General features: G+C 35.9%; 1 protein-coding gene across 2 annotated transcripts; it reads right to left on the bottom strand.

Moving 5' to 3' along the window:
* Positions 1-401: 401 nt before the first annotated feature.
* On the bottom strand, positions 402-7,575 carry LOC137716718 (uncharacterized). 2 transcript variants are annotated; one of them, XM_068456098.1, is made up of 10 exons: positions 7,319-7,575; positions 7,138-7,182; positions 6,888-6,936; positions 6,727-6,775; positions 6,279-6,341; positions 5,315-5,385; positions 4,048-4,106; positions 3,507-3,564; positions 1,743-2,559; positions 402-1,629 (listed from the first exon to the last, which is right to left on the bottom strand). In XM_068456098.1, coding segments are annotated over exons 5-9 (576 nt in total). In that variant the 5' UTR covers positions 6,281-6,341; positions 6,727-6,775; positions 6,888-6,936; positions 7,138-7,182; positions 7,319-7,575; the 3' UTR covers positions 402-1,629; positions 1,743-2,173. The 2 variants fall into 2 exon arrangements, 1 of the variants encoding a protein (XP_068312199.1); XR_011065733.1 differs by lacking the exon at positions 6,279-6,341 and having other exon boundaries at positions 402-2,559; positions 2,971-3,564.
* Between the last annotated feature and the right edge of the window lie 8,005 nt (positions 7,576-15,580).

Raw genomic sequence — 15,580 nt, 5'->3', positions numbered from 1 at the left:
GGATAGCTGATTTTCTAGTTCTTGGTAGCTGCATTCTTCTCACGACCATGGCACTTGGCTCATTAGGTGGTGTTGTTCCTTGCGATGAAGACCCCACCATGTTAGTTGAAGAGCTAGTTACCTCAGTTGAAGGTCCTGCCGTTTCAATTGTCTTACTACCTCCAATAGCTCCATTAAAATAATCAGCATGTAACTCCATTAGCGGCTGAGTGTTAATCAGGGTCCCACGAACGTCAATCATGGCATCTTTGTTAATCTCTTTATCACCAAGTGACACATCATTATTCTTATGTCGTTGTAATATGTCACCTTCTACAAACCACGACCCTTCATTCTCATTATCTTGTATTTCTTCACCATTTTCAATGAATTTACCCACTCCAGTTTCAAAGATTCTATTTGTGAGGTTTGGTGAATAGATTCTGTACCCTTTAGACTTGTTAGGAAATCCCAAGAAATTGCACGATACTGATCTTGGATCCAATTTCTTCTCTCCAGGGTTGTAAATTCTAGCCTTTGCATGACATCCCCATACATGTAAGTAGTTCAGGCTCGGCTTTCGTCCAGTCCATAGTTCATAAGGTGTTTTACACACTGCTTTCGACAACACTCTATTCAAGACATGGTTTGCCATTTTCAGTGCTTCACCCCACATAAATTGAGGAAGGTTTGAGTGACTCATCATGCTTCTAACCATCTCCATAAGGGTCCTGTTTCTTCTTTCAGCCACACCATTTTGTTGTGGTGTGCCTGGATTTGTATATTGAGCCTGTATACCACATTGTTCCAAGCACAACGCCATAGGTCCCTTAGCTTGACCAGTGTCAATATACCTACCATAATATTCTCCTCCCCTATCTGACCTTAACACTTTAATGGACAAATCCAATTGATTCTCAACTTCAGTTTTAAAAATCTTAAAACAATTTAGCACTGAAGATTTTTCCGAGATTAAATAGAGATAAGTGAACCGTGAAAAATCATCTATAAAGGTTACAAAATAAACATTTCCACAAAAGAGTCCTTGTGGGAAAAGGACCACACATATCCGAATGGATTATTTCCAAAGGTTTTTAGACTTCTTGTTGAATTTTTCTTCCTTGTATTGGTTAATTTTCCCTTAAAACAATTAACACAATTGACCAAGTCACTGAAGTCCAAGTTTGGTAAAATTCCTTCTTTTATTAACCGTTCCATTCTCGCCCTAGAAATGTGGCCTAGTCTACGGTGCCAGAGCATGGAAGAATTCTCATTCAAACTCAATCTTTTAGTTGGCAATGTTGAAATCACATTTAGGCAATCCTCATCATTTGAAACTGAGAAAAGCAGACGTCATAAATCATGCATTACGAAACAAATTCCAGGTATTTCACTTGGATTATTTTTCATAAAAATCCTTACACTTTCAATGTCACCACTAAAAGCAAATCCGGACTTCACAAATTGAGAAGCAGAAATTAAATTCCTTCTTAAAGAAGGTACATAAAGAACATCACTCACTTCTAAAATAAAACCACTTGAAAGCTTTAGCTTGAGGTTGCCTATCGCTTCCACAGCTACTTTATTTCCATTGCCAACATAAACTTGAAAATCTTCACTTCTTTTTGTTATACTTCCTCTTGTGAACCCCTGCAACGAATTGGTGATATGAACCGAACAACCAGTGTCAAACCACCAAGAATTTGGAGGGACTTCAACAAGATTAGTTTCAAAACACACAAAAATTTCAACAAAATTTGTACCTTTCTTATTTTTCCAAATCTTTCGTTTGTCACAATCCCTTTTCATGTGCCCAAGCTTTTTGCAAAAATAACACTTGATTTTGTCCATGTAATCCATATGTGTCACGGGTCCTTTAGAGGAGGATGCATATGGTGCAGAAGTGAAATTATTTTCAAGATTAGGGACCTTACCAGAGTTGTAAGCCACTGTCTTACCCTTGTCAGCATGCACCATATTAATGGTGTGAAAAACTTCATCCCTTTTGATTCTAGCTTCTTCCTGTGCACAGATTGAGATCAAGTCATCCAATGCCCATTTCTCCTTCTGAGTATTATAGGAGATCTTCACTTGGTTGAATTTTGGAGGCAACGAATTCAGGGCCATGTGGACTATGAATGAATCGTCAATGGGAACATCCAATTCTCTGAGTTTGACAGCAGTCTCAACAAGTTTAAGAATGTGCTCGCACACTCTTATTCTCATCAACTTTCAGGGTTGTCAAGGTCGTCATCAAATCTCCCATTTGTGCCTTCTCAGACTCTCTAAACTTCACTCCCACAGCTTCCAAGAAATCTTTAGCTTTGTCACATGCTGCGAAGCCACCCCTCACTGTATCACTCATAGTCCTCTTCATCACCATCAAAGCCATTCTATTAGCCTTCTCCCATTTTTCAAATTTCATCCTCTGATCAGGAGTTGAATCATCAGTTAATGGTGCTGGTTCATCTTCTCTCAAGGCCAAATCAAGGTCCATTAGCCCTAGCACAATCTCAACATCTTCTCTCCACTTTTTGTAATTCCCTCCGCTCAAGGGTTGAATGGAAGACAAGTTCAAAGCTGAGGAAGACACCAAAATAAACAAATTAAATTATTCAAATGCATGTTTATATCATGCCTTTAAGCTAGAGATATGAACTGCCATTATTTCCTCATTGTACAGCCACCATTCACATGATCGTTTATGCAATTTTTTTTTTTAATCGAGTCTTTGGACTAACACATAGATTGATCAATATGACCCAGTACACTGATTAAAACTCTCGACAATTCATACATACTTCTCTTTAGAAAAGAATGTTGACACTTTATGAGTTTTGAATCAACATTCATTAATTCCAAATAAAATGAAAAATACGAAACTATGGACTAGGACTAGTTAAGCCTGCTCTGATACCAAATGTTGGAAGATTCACACACTTAACTGATAACACTAGTCACATAAGAGATGAATGATCAAAGCATTTTTACCTGAGGAAGACATCGTCAATGGTTGCTACAGAAAACTCTTCTACTCACTGAAAGCCTTATGATCTTATGGTGATAGAACCCTAATCTCATAACGTATCTTTGTGAGCAGGGAATTTCTGCATTTATAGAGGCAAGGCAGCCAACTTCCATCTATCGTGGAAGTGTGGTTATTGACCCGTTGCCTCAAATCCCAGTAGATGTGGAGTGATGAAATATCAGTTGAAATAAAGAGGTTATTTCCCAGTATTTAGAATGTGTTTCCACAATAATAGGACATTAACTTTTCCATGTATTAAAACTCTTGAGAATTATATTATCAACACATAACCTCTCCTTTATCACAACTTGTTAAGTCCACATAGGATTCTTACACAACTATCAACCTTCAGTTTGCTTATGGAATATTTCACATGGCAGACAATGACGTCAGATAGAACATAACCCTTTTTTAGATAGAAAAATGAGTCAAATGACATGATACTATACAAGACACATAAGATACTAACTAATTGAAAATCAATTACTTCACAGCATACCAGCATAAGATATCTCATAGAGTTTGCCAATTCTTGCCCCTTCCAAACAAGTAGTCACCTGCCCACAGATTAAACCAATATTCAGGAAACTTCTCACCAAAACAATACTCAATAAGTTTATGAAATCAAGATTACCATATGTATATGCTACATCTAATATATAAACTCTACAACCAGATTATAACCAAATAATCTTGAATCCTGGCATCAATGTTCGTATTTATGTTCACTCTTAATTAGAAACTGCATCTACAAGAAATTATTAAATTATCAGGAACCAATGGGCAACAATGTTAAAATTCAGGAACGAGTGGACAACAATGCAGAGTTATTCTTTGACCAAAAAGACTACTTTGCTGGCATAGTGAGGGCTCCTCCTGTGACTGATTGAAACAAACTTTTCAAATTCCTTATTTCCGATTTTATATGTAATTCTTAGGGTAATTTGAGTGATTGAAACAAAGGCAAATTCTAACATCAAAAGTTTAAGCCCACAGTAAATCTCAATCACTTTAGCATTGAAACTTGAAAGGAACCATACCCGCTCTCTTATTGTAGCCAGTAGACCATCGTTCCATCGTTCACCATCCAAATAATTCTCTACAAAAGATATATTTCAATTCTTAATCAAACCAGAAGATAAACCAAAGTCTTCTCATAAGTTAACCCAAACAATACACAACTCAGGGATGGACCCATGTGAAGGCTCCCTTGGGCTGTAGCACAAGTCAGTTGTAGGAAGCCAAGCCGAAAATCATGCAATAGCCCACCTTACTAATTAATTGTGGTTTCAACCAATGTATGAGAAGTCTACACCAGCGTAACATCGTTTTAATTTTAAGAAATCCAGCCAACTATTCATCATATAAATGCAAAATAGAAGACCAAGTCCCAAAACTACCCAATAGACACAAGCTCTCTCATCTTTTCTCTGCTATCATAATATAAAAACAAGAAAGCGTAAAGGAAGAAGAGTTTGGGGGTTGATTAATATGCTTGGTTGACAATAAGTAGTTCATTTTCATTCTTTTGTATATATTTATTTTTACTCAATACTCAAAAAGGGTTATGCTTCAACGGGCAAGACTTGCACCTCACCTTACAAAACATTAAACGCATTGCTTTTCACCTGCATTTTAAAACATTGATTAAAACTAAATTGTTGTCAAGTTTAATTTATTGTGAGGAGTTGCTCTATAGATTTAATATTTTGGTTTAAATGCTGCTGGAAATAAAAAAATAATTCTTTTGAGTTGTAGCCCTACCCGAAATTAAATCCTGGCTTCATCCCTAACACAACTCCTTAATGAATAGGACCACTTGGAAAAAAAAAACATTCAGAATATTCGATGAGTTATATTGTTTAATTCTAGCTTAATATCACATCGGTTAATTATAAATTCAGCTTAAGTTATCCATTAGAACCATAACTTTGAGCAATACAGTAGTTCCAACACAGGTGAGCCATCAAGACAGCAAACTAATTTGTCCCTTGTGGGACTGGGGACATGACAGTCTTCCCCTCTAGTCGCTGGTAACCTCATCAAGAGAAGGTTCAATCACACTCACACAGTTAGCCATGACAGGCTTTTGGGTTCCTTAGACATGTATATACCAAAGATCCACAGTGCACAAATGATGAGGGACTGAGGTATCACACCAGTACACCACAGATGTGCCCTCATCCAACAGCATTTAGAAACCCGTGAGGAAAAGATAAAGTAACTTGACATAATGCAAAGCTAGATTCTACTGATTACAATTACATTTGAAATGAAGCATTAAACGCAACACTTTTTCAAAGATACCTTGAGTTTGTGAAGCCCGTGCATCTTCAAATTCCTTCTGTAGACTCTCATAAATTATCTTGTTGGCATCCCTGTTAAAACAATAGAATCATAAAGGCATTAGTAGTAGTAATATACAAGTCCATCAAGAATTATGATACTATTTCTGTTATGTATCAACATATTTACAGGCATGACCAAGATACACAAACCAAACACATGCTGAAATACAAGGTGCGCAGCACAACAGCACAATTAGCAGAAAATACATGACCAAGATATACACGCCAAACACATGAAAATAAAAGGTGCTCTGCAATGTACAATTACAGTAGCCTAACTGGAATAATGCTGAACAAGGGCTCCTTTTTCTTTGGAGACACTCGGGCACATACATAAAATCGTCTTCAAATGCTTAGACGCATATCCACATTTTCATAAATAAATAAACGAAGAAAAGTGCACTTGCCGAGTATTTTATTTTCACTGGTGTATTTAATGTGTAAGCATGTATGCACGTATGCATGTGTCTGCATATATATGTATGCACATATATCCTCACATATACAAGATAAATAGTACTAAAGCTATATGCAAAAAGATTAGACAACCCCTTTACTACTAAGTCAGTTAAGACATCTATAACATTTAATCACAAGAAGCCTGACAACAATAATGCGCGTTTTTTATAATATTCAGAAGGCTGAAATTTTTTATTTAAGTTTGAAATGGCCCAAATGGGTGCTTAAAATCACGTATCATTCATCATATTCATACCTACTATTTTATTATATTAAACAAATTCTTCTGGATATTTCAAGAACACAAAATTGAATTACCAATTCCAGAATCCACAAGTATCACCATCAGGTTATTCAGAAAATTTGTTAGTCCTTTTCGGAAGGTTATTCGGAAATTCACTAACATATGAATCACAATCAAATACACTCAAAATGGAAAGATATGAAGCAACAATGCTACGCACATTTGTTAGATAATCAAGGAACAACTGAACTCCATTTGGGTGAGGCCAAAGCATCTAAAATGCCTGCATTTATAAACATAAACATACAATAAGAATTCTAAGTAGATTTGTTACTTCCTTCTTCCACTCTTTAATGATATTCCTTTCTCCTATTTCGTTGCACACATACTCTCTAAATACGATTTAGTAAGTGAAACTCTAGGAAAGCAGGTATGAGAAAGAAAACGAAAACAAAGGAAACAAAGTTTACAAAAACCATGTATCATTGAGCCTAGAGGAGCGTCGCCAAAAAGGCCTTGTATTTGAAGTCACTCAAAATTATTTCTCAACATACAAGCACTCCATAATATTTTAAAGCAAGAACAGTTCCATAAAATTATACTATGATCTCAAAATAACCAAAAACATGGTGAATAAAGACTTAACAATTGCTCCACGAATACTTTACCTAGAAAGACGCTCTGCTAACTCGCTATGCCCTTTGAGAACATTTGTCCCTGTCAAGCACAAGAAAAGCTTCAATGGCTTCACAACAAGCAACAATTCTTTGTGAACATTTGTATAAAAGAACAGGGACGAATAAATATGAATACGAAAAATGTTGCTTACATCAAGCTCGTATGGCGTCTAACGAAATATCTTCCTCTTGCATATAACTCTGTTACAAAACACCACAAAAGTATAATCTTTGTGACAAAAACATACAAAACACCAAAGCACTAACAAGTAACAACAATTTTACTGTGCCACAAAAAAAAAAAAAAAAAAAAACACTTCAATTAACTAAAAAAAAAAATTGAAATTTAAAAATAACACACTACAAAATAAATTAAAAATTAAAAGAGATAATAACCATTACCATTTCTCCCATTAGGGTATCGGAACGTCCTCTGCTATTCAATTGCTGCATTATTTAACAGAAATGGTGAAGAAATTCATATAAAATATGAAGTAGGAAATCGAAAAATCCAATCAATTTCTCAGCAAAAGTAACAAATTGCAGTAACGTTAAATGGAGAGTTGAAAACGGAAAAACTGACCCTGCGAGATGGGTTTCCGAGATACACCATCTTCCTCGGTCTCCGCTTCAAAAGCTCTTCTGCATCGTCGCTGTAACCCATTCTTCACAGGAGAGAGAGAGAGAAGAAGAAGAAGCTCTGATTGGGTCGGACTAACCCGGAAGCAAACAAATTAGGGATTTGTCGAAAGCGGTTTAAAATTACTCGACTCGAACCCGAGAATACAGTCGGCTAACGAACTGGGCCGCCAAGTTAAACTTCCGTACCCTTTGCTCGCAGACAGGGCCGCCACGAAATTCAACTTAGGTCCTGTTTGGCACACCATATAACACATCGGATAGTACTAATAATACAAAATACGATGTTTGGTATCCGTTTGTATTAAATAGTCACCTGATTAAACAATCTGGTCCCATCTACTTTATATGGTAAAAGGAAAAATATGTTACAGTCTTATTAGATTAGAAATATGATTGTGTAAATCCTATCATATTTGGGATATCCTTGTGGGATTTTACCGTATCTCTTAGACTATATATTATCCTATTAGAGTTGTAATCCTAATAGGATAAAGATCTTCTCTACTACTATAAATAAAGGTATAATAGGTGAGATATACACATCTCTCTCTTTTCTCTCGATTGTGCCACACCCCCGCCGCACCCCCTCTCTCTGTCCTTTATATGATTCAGTAAATTAGGCCTACAACACATTATCAACATGTTATTGACGCTGCACTAAAGAGAGTTTATTCTTCAATCAGGGAAGTATTACGTTTTAATCATTCTTTTTATGATTAATTTATTATTTTATTAAATTGATTTCATGCTATTAATTCAATTTAATTTTTCTTTGTTGAACATGATACAACACATTGGAGATGCAATTCTGGCTTTTAGGGAAGGATCTTCTACAAATTTAAAGGCTCAGTTATTATCTACCAATCAGGTTCTTTTAAAATAAATTAAGATATTTAATACGACCATGAAGCATGAAAACATTTCTCATGATGCATGAATCCCCTATATTTATATTTTCCTTCCGTTATATATATTGCGTATGTTTTCATATAATTGTCAATAAATATGTATATATACACACATTCATGCATTATGCAATTATAAATCGCTATGTGAAATTTGTGAGTCAAAAAATTGAAAGAAGATAAAAGCAATCTTGGGTTTTTCCAAAACCTAGAAATTAGAAGAAAAACAAAAAAAAGAAAAAATTATCTGGGCTTGCTGCAAGTATGACAAACCAGGCCGAACGCATAAGTTCTTCACGACTGGGCCTGCAGCTTCAATCTGTGCCAGCCTCATAAGAAGTCAGCTTTGCTGGGCTTCTGCCTTCAGCCCACACCTGGCCTGCCTCCCTTTTATCTCTACAGCCTGCAGCTGTATCCTTGGATCCATGTGACTTGGCACAATCACTGCTCTCTCCATGCAGCAGCTGCTGTTGGGCTTGCAACTCCAGCAGCCTGCACCAATCGACCATGTATGGTTCGATCTATTGAATTAATTAAAATGACCAGCACTGTACTAATCTTACAAGACATCCAAAATTATTGGCCTGAAGCCCACTTTTGGATATTAACGATTTAATATTTTATTTCTTTTCTTTGGACCATTAACTCCCTTTTGTAGTCCCAAAGTACTCACACTTGAGTTCCTGAAACAACCCAAATCCACTACACTTAGTTGTATATTGTATTATATGTTCTTATAGGTGCCTCATTTTTATGAACCAGAAGTTCATAAGTAAATTCTGTAGTTTCGAATTTAGTGCTTTTGAAACCTGAAGTTTTCATAAAACAATATATCCATGAAAAACCGATTTTTTTTCATGTAAACCATGTCTTAGAACCCGAATGTTCTAACTTTGATGCTTATAGATATTTTATTTTCTATAGGACCAATCACAATCTTGTTCCCTCCATTCAGTGGATTGTCGTACCATAACAAGTTCGAATTCACTGATTTGGATGTTTCTTGACCGAAACCACTTCATGCGAGTACAAGACTTGAATTTCCACTTGATTATCAAGAAACTAAGTAACCATTGAAGCCAACAATGACATGGAAGAGCTGAATAAGCATTCACCATGATCTTTACTCGAAGACTTATGCCCCAAGCATTACCAATGGAAATACCTCCCAAACGAGGATTTCATGGCTCTTTGGCTCGCTTCTACAACCCATTTAATCATGAACAATATTGCCTGAAGCACACCATGATTACGTCCATGAATGAGTACAACTTTGAAGTTTAATAAATCCGATCGAATTTGACTAGAGAATGTTTTTCTCATCCTTCCATGTTTCTAACTCGCTTCTGAAGCAGCAGTGTAAAGAGCAGAAGTTTACCAAATTCTAGGATATGATTACTATCACAGATATGAGAGAACGGTATAAACTCAGCTTAGGCTGGAGTCTATCGAATGCTGGTGCCCTGCTTCAGCAGGGATGCACCGAAAGGCATGCCCTACTCTGGCAAAGGCCTACCTAACAAACCCTTCCAGCTTCGGCTGGAGCTTACCGAACCCAAGTCTGTGTCTGTGTCTCTCATAATCCAAATTTGAGTTTGTTTTTTACAACGTATGGTAGAATCAAGGCCAGCCAAGGTGTGTCATCATGCTTGAAGAATGAACCTTGGCAACTAAAACCTATAACTTTGAATAAAAGATAGCATTCCCGAACCTCAACCCTGCAGAATCTACTTATAAAAGATAGCACATTTTATTTTTTCAATAAATTGTAAGAAACTTATTGAATACTTAAAGGAACACACATTATATATTTGTTTTCCCTGTTTTCATTATGTTCCAATAGTTCATAATATATAAGTCATTCTATTTTGTAGTTTATAATGAAATCATATATATTTTGAGTATAAACAAACACTTATTTATATGAAATATAATAGATTTAATTAAATCTGCCTAGTTCGCCTACGTGCCTGCCTAGCAGCCTAGGCACTAAGCCCCAGACCGCCGCCCGACTAGCACCTAACATCTTTTAGAACCTAAGGATATGAATCTTTGTCGATTACGATTCTCCTTCACAGTAGCTCTTTTAGAGCCCTTGCAAGTGATCTTTTTACCGCTCATTTGCAAATTGTCACTTCAATGTGATAGTCTTCTGGCCGTTAGGAGGAGATAAGAAGGTCAAAGTTCCTGTAGAACGATGTGAATTTGCATGCACAATGCCCACTATGTCTTATCTCGATCCCCGTACAACACAAATATGATAAGCAAGTGCGATGTATTCTAGCTTTCAGAATGTTGCTTCAGACGTATTCGTCTGATCTAGCTAAAGTGACGAGATTATATACTAGCTGCAAACATGCCTGCAAGGATAGACGTACTTAATGGACATCGACTTAACATCCTTGAAGGATGTGCTGCCCCTAAATAATAGTTTGGCCATCTTTGTTGGACGGTCCGGTACATAGGTAGATAGCCAATCAATCTGTCTCAGCTTGAAGCACAACAGATCACTCAGTTTATAGGATTCACTTCCCTAGAAGAGGAAGGTCGCGATACAAAATGAATCCATACTCGATCGCTGTCTCAAATCATTTCCATCTCATAAGATTAATTTGGATTACTCTTAAGACTTGAAGTTCTTGGTCCAGTATACTAGTTTGGATGAGATAATGGAATTGGAAGGATAATGATGTTTTCATTTATATGGTAGTTACCGACTTAAATGAAAAGCGACAATATCGAACTGTATTCCATTGATTAGTGACAACGTAAAACTGATTGGACAACCAAAATTACAATCGAGGTTAAATTCCTTACCAAAGTGTGTTTAGACCTATAGTTCCTACACTGTCTAAGGTAATCTTGTTATGTTACAAGTGGGAAAGAAAGCGTAATGAGATTAATCAAATAGTGCGATATGATACACACCATATGGTGCAAGGTTTCTCTCAAACGCTATATGATTGATTTCAGCATTATGAAATGTGGTTAGTGTTTCTCTATAAGGGATATCGATACGGAGATGTGTATGTAAGTTCCCAAAGAATTACATGGACTGGTTCAAATAGTTTCAAACCATGGAACACCTTCTTAACTCATTTGAGGCGTTCACTTACGGATTGAAGCAATTATGCGGATGTGGTATACCCATCTAAGTGATTATTTGATTAGTTAAGGATATAAATTATACCCTTGCATGTTAAACTATGAAGTCTTATTTTGAATTGCTAAAGTTACAGTTTATGTCAAATGACATGAATCTCACTAAGACTCTAGAAGAGCTTGAGAAAACTGTCTCGCACCTGAAGATGGAATTTGAGATAAAGGACCTTGCGAAAACTCGTTTATGCCTTAACCTGAAGTTCAAGTGTTGTTATGGCGGTACTTTGGTCTACCAGTCGAACTACACCCCAAAGGTGTTACCTTTTGAGTATACCTATGATATTCTATATGCTATATGCAAATGAGACCCTTGAAGAGGTTATGGAATCCAAAGTTCCATATCTAAGTTCAACTTTGTGCTTTGTTGTACTTAGCTCATTGTATTTGATAGGACATCTCATTCGATGTTGATATATTAGTAAAGATACAGCATCGCGCCTACACGCATCCACTGAATTAGTATTAAAGACGTTTCCAGTTACCCCGAATGTACTATGGATTTAGGCAAATCCCAATGCATCCCAAGCAGATCCGACCCCCTTGATCCTCGGAATGATGTTTGTCTTGCTTGTTATGTTGATGATGGTTACTTATCAAACCCGCACAAGGCACATCCCCGAATGGTTATGTCTTTACCATTATGGATATCGCAATATCTTGGAAGTCCACGATATAACCTTAGTTGCGAAATCTTCAAATCGTTTCAAGACTCACCTCACTTCACTTCGCCACATGTGAGACATGGTTGAGAGTTTTGTTTAAGCATATTCGAAGTACTTGTTATTTCCATCCATCGTTGAGTCCTAATGACGATCCATGAAGACTATACCGTATGTATCCACCTGACTAAGACTTGATACATCAACGAAGTCAATGCCAAAACATATTACGTCTACATCACAACAAAGCATCAGGAGATCAAAGTCATGCAAGCCGATCCCAGACAACCTTGCCTACCTCTACACGACGTCATTGTCGAACTCAACCTTCCAGAAACTTGTCCGAGGAATTGGTTTGCTTAACTATTCATATGTAATGCTTGTAGTTCTCATTTGGAAGTTCTGTCAAACTCAGGGGGAGTATCCAAAAGTATACTCACTTTATCTTAATGTATTCTTTTTCCCTACGCTTAGGAGCATTTTCCCACTGGGTTTTTGCTACCTAACTAGGTTTTGATGAAGCACCCATTCTGGGCTGGTCATACCCTTGTGAACTATTCTACTTGCATCCAGAAGACATATAGTTTTGACTTAATGCAACTTCTCACTTTTCTCCTTAGTCTGTGGGTTTTTATCCCACCTTGGGTTTTACCATAGCGAGGTTTTGTGAGTTTTACCTTTTATGCATTCTTCCGTTGATTTGAGACTTGCATACACACATTGTGCCGACGACTTCATCAATTGTACTTACTTCATCGATGAAGACCTGATGCACCATTTGTTTGAGTATTTACACACTCAAGGGGGAGTGTTACAATCCTATTAGATTAGGAATGTGATTATGTAAATCCTATCATATCTGGGATATCCTTGTGAGATTCTACTATATCTCTTAGACTAGATATTATCCTATTAGAGTTTTAATGCTATTAGGGTAAGGATTTAATCTTCCCTACTATTATAAATAAAAGGTATAATGGGATGAGATAATATACACATCACAATTACACATCTCTCTCTTTCTCTCTATTGTGCCGCACCCCCTCTCTCTCTGTCCTTTATATGATTCAGTAAATTAGGCCTACAACAAAATATACATATTTAAAAAAAAAGAAAAAAGAAAAAAAAAGCATGCTTTCTTGACCTAACCAAGAAAAACAAAGAAAATTCAGTTTTTTTAGACAACATAACTAAATAGCTACAAGATTCGGACAAATTCACAAATATTGTAAAATTAAGCTTTCGAATAACATCATATATAATTTTGAAAATTTCAATTGCATTCTCATTTTTATTTACATTTTTAATCCGAGAATACATCTGGGATTGAATTTGAAAAAATAAAATAAAATTTAAGCTTAAAAATGGTGAGGTGCTAAAATGTGCATTAGTAGTTAGTCACATAAATAATAACATTCATCATTATAGAAGGTTTACTCATATTTGGGGTCATTATTGTCGTTATTTTTCTGTTTTTTTGTCATTTTTTTTAACGAACGATATTATCTACATTAAAAAAGTGCGGAAGAGGTTAAACCTTACAATAAACTAGCAATAAAGTGGTTCAAATCCGTCTTTGGCGAGAATCAAACCTAAGACCTCTCACCTACAAATAAAGAGGAATACTAATCTGCATTGTCACTGAATTAATGAAATATTAATTTTTCAAATTGTATTGTTTTGAGGGTTGTAATTATTTTTGTTTCAATTATTATATATCACTCTCATTCATTTTAAAAAATAAATTATGATGGTCAATTTAGAAAACAATATTTTTTTGCTAATTTATATTACAAATAGTTCACTTTAAAAAAAATAATTAATTTTTGTCTCAATTTTATCTGTCTGTGGTCTCTTTGATATATATATATATATATATATATATATATATATATATATGACAAACTGTTCATGCACATTCTATACACCCCATGCACAAAAGTGAAATGACAAAAATACCCACACATAAATTGGAAAAACTAACAGCTCATTGTATCATTTTTCTGATTTCGAAGTTGGGGATGTCGAGAAAGAGAGTTGTGAGTTGTGGCCTTTTGGGTTGAGCTCAGATGTGTGAGCTTTGATTTCGAAGAGAGGGAAGTGGAGAGAGAGGTAAGAAGAGTGATCTATGTTTAAGGTTGAGCTCATAGCTCTGGTTTCAAATATAGGGATGTCGAGAGAGATGTGAGAAGAGTGAGGTCAGGGTTTTTGGGTTTGAGCTAAGATCTGTGAGCTATGTGTGTTAATCTTCCATAACCAGCCACAACAACTTCTCTCATCCTTAAAGATAGGATGTTTATACCATATTTTTCTGTTTTGCCCGGAAAATTTCATTTTTTCGGGCAACTGAAGCATCGACAACAATAATAAGGTAAGGTGTTTAATTCCAAGTTCCTACATCAATGATTTATGGAATATATGGCTATTTATAAGATGAATTAGTACTTAGAAGTTCAATTAGGGTTTGTGTTTCATATTGGGGGCTATGGGTTGTGGAAAAAACTTTATTTTTGACGCACTAGAATACTGGGTGTGTTCTAATTTCTATTTCAAGTGATTAAATTGCAGAAATTTATGAAATTTTTTTCTCTATGTGGTATGTGCATGGTGTGCAAGACTATAACTTAATATAAGAAGCGGGAATGTTCATTAATTATGATGCACGTATGTTGTGCTCAAGAGCGGAGCCAGGATTTTTTTCTTGGGTGGGCTAGTTAAAAATAGTACCATAAAATCATATATTTATTTTTTTTGCTTATATAAAATTATATAATAATCAATATAAAAAAAATAACAATATAATATAAACTATTCTCAAAATTATAACTGTAACCGATAAATTCAAGGACAATATAAATAATTAACCTACTAATTAAAATCAAGAATAAGCAAATAAAGAGATTAAGAACGTACCACAGGTGACATTCATTGGAATATTGCAACGGAAAGTCAGGAATTGTGGAGATAGGGATTTAATTGTGTATTTAAAGAACTTATTAATCTTTTCTTGAGTAAGAAGTACAGAGGCTAAATTACATAGAGTAAATGATCTTTTTCTTTAAAGAATAGGATTAAGGGGGACTGCAGATAGAACTATTTATAATTTTTAGCATAAAACATATTATTTACTACCTCTCCTCTACTAAATATGTGACATCCCACATCGCCCAGGGGAGTGATCCTTAAATGTATATTCCCATCTCTACCTAGCACGAGGCCTTTTGGGAGCTCACTGGCTTCGGGTTCCGTAGGAACTCCGAAGTTAAGCGAGAAGAGGGCTAGAGCAATCCCATGATGGGTGACCCATTGGGAAGTTGCTCGTGAGTTCCCAAAAACAAAACCGTGAGGGAATGGTAAGCCCAAAGCGGACAATATCGTGCTACGGTGGTGGAGCGGGCCCGGGAAGTGATCCGCCCCGGGCCCGTTAAATAATAATATGTATTGAAATTGAGTAGGCTGTAAGCACGAGTTTACAAA

Source organism: Pyrus communis, chromosome 15 (genome assembly GCF_963583255.1).
Source record: "Pyrus communis chromosome 15, drPyrComm1.1, whole genome shotgun sequence".
Taxonomy (NCBI): domain Eukaryota; kingdom Viridiplantae; phylum Streptophyta; class Magnoliopsida; order Rosales; family Rosaceae; genus Pyrus; species Pyrus communis.
Note: the sequence above shows the minus strand (reverse complement) of the source record. Positions and strands in the feature narration are given on the sequence as shown.

Excerpts from the sequence above, each read along its gene's own strand:
- LOC137716718 (XM_068456098.1), bottom strand. Across the intron at positions 4,107-5,314 it reads ACGGGCTTCACAAACTCAAG|AGAATTATTTGGATGGTGAA; the intron begins GTATCTTTGAAA and ends TATCTTTTGTAG. Across the intron at positions 3,565-4,047 it reads TGGCTACAATAAGAGAGCGG|GTGACTACTTGTTTGGAAGG; the intron begins GTATGGTTCCTT and ends ATCTGTGGGCAG.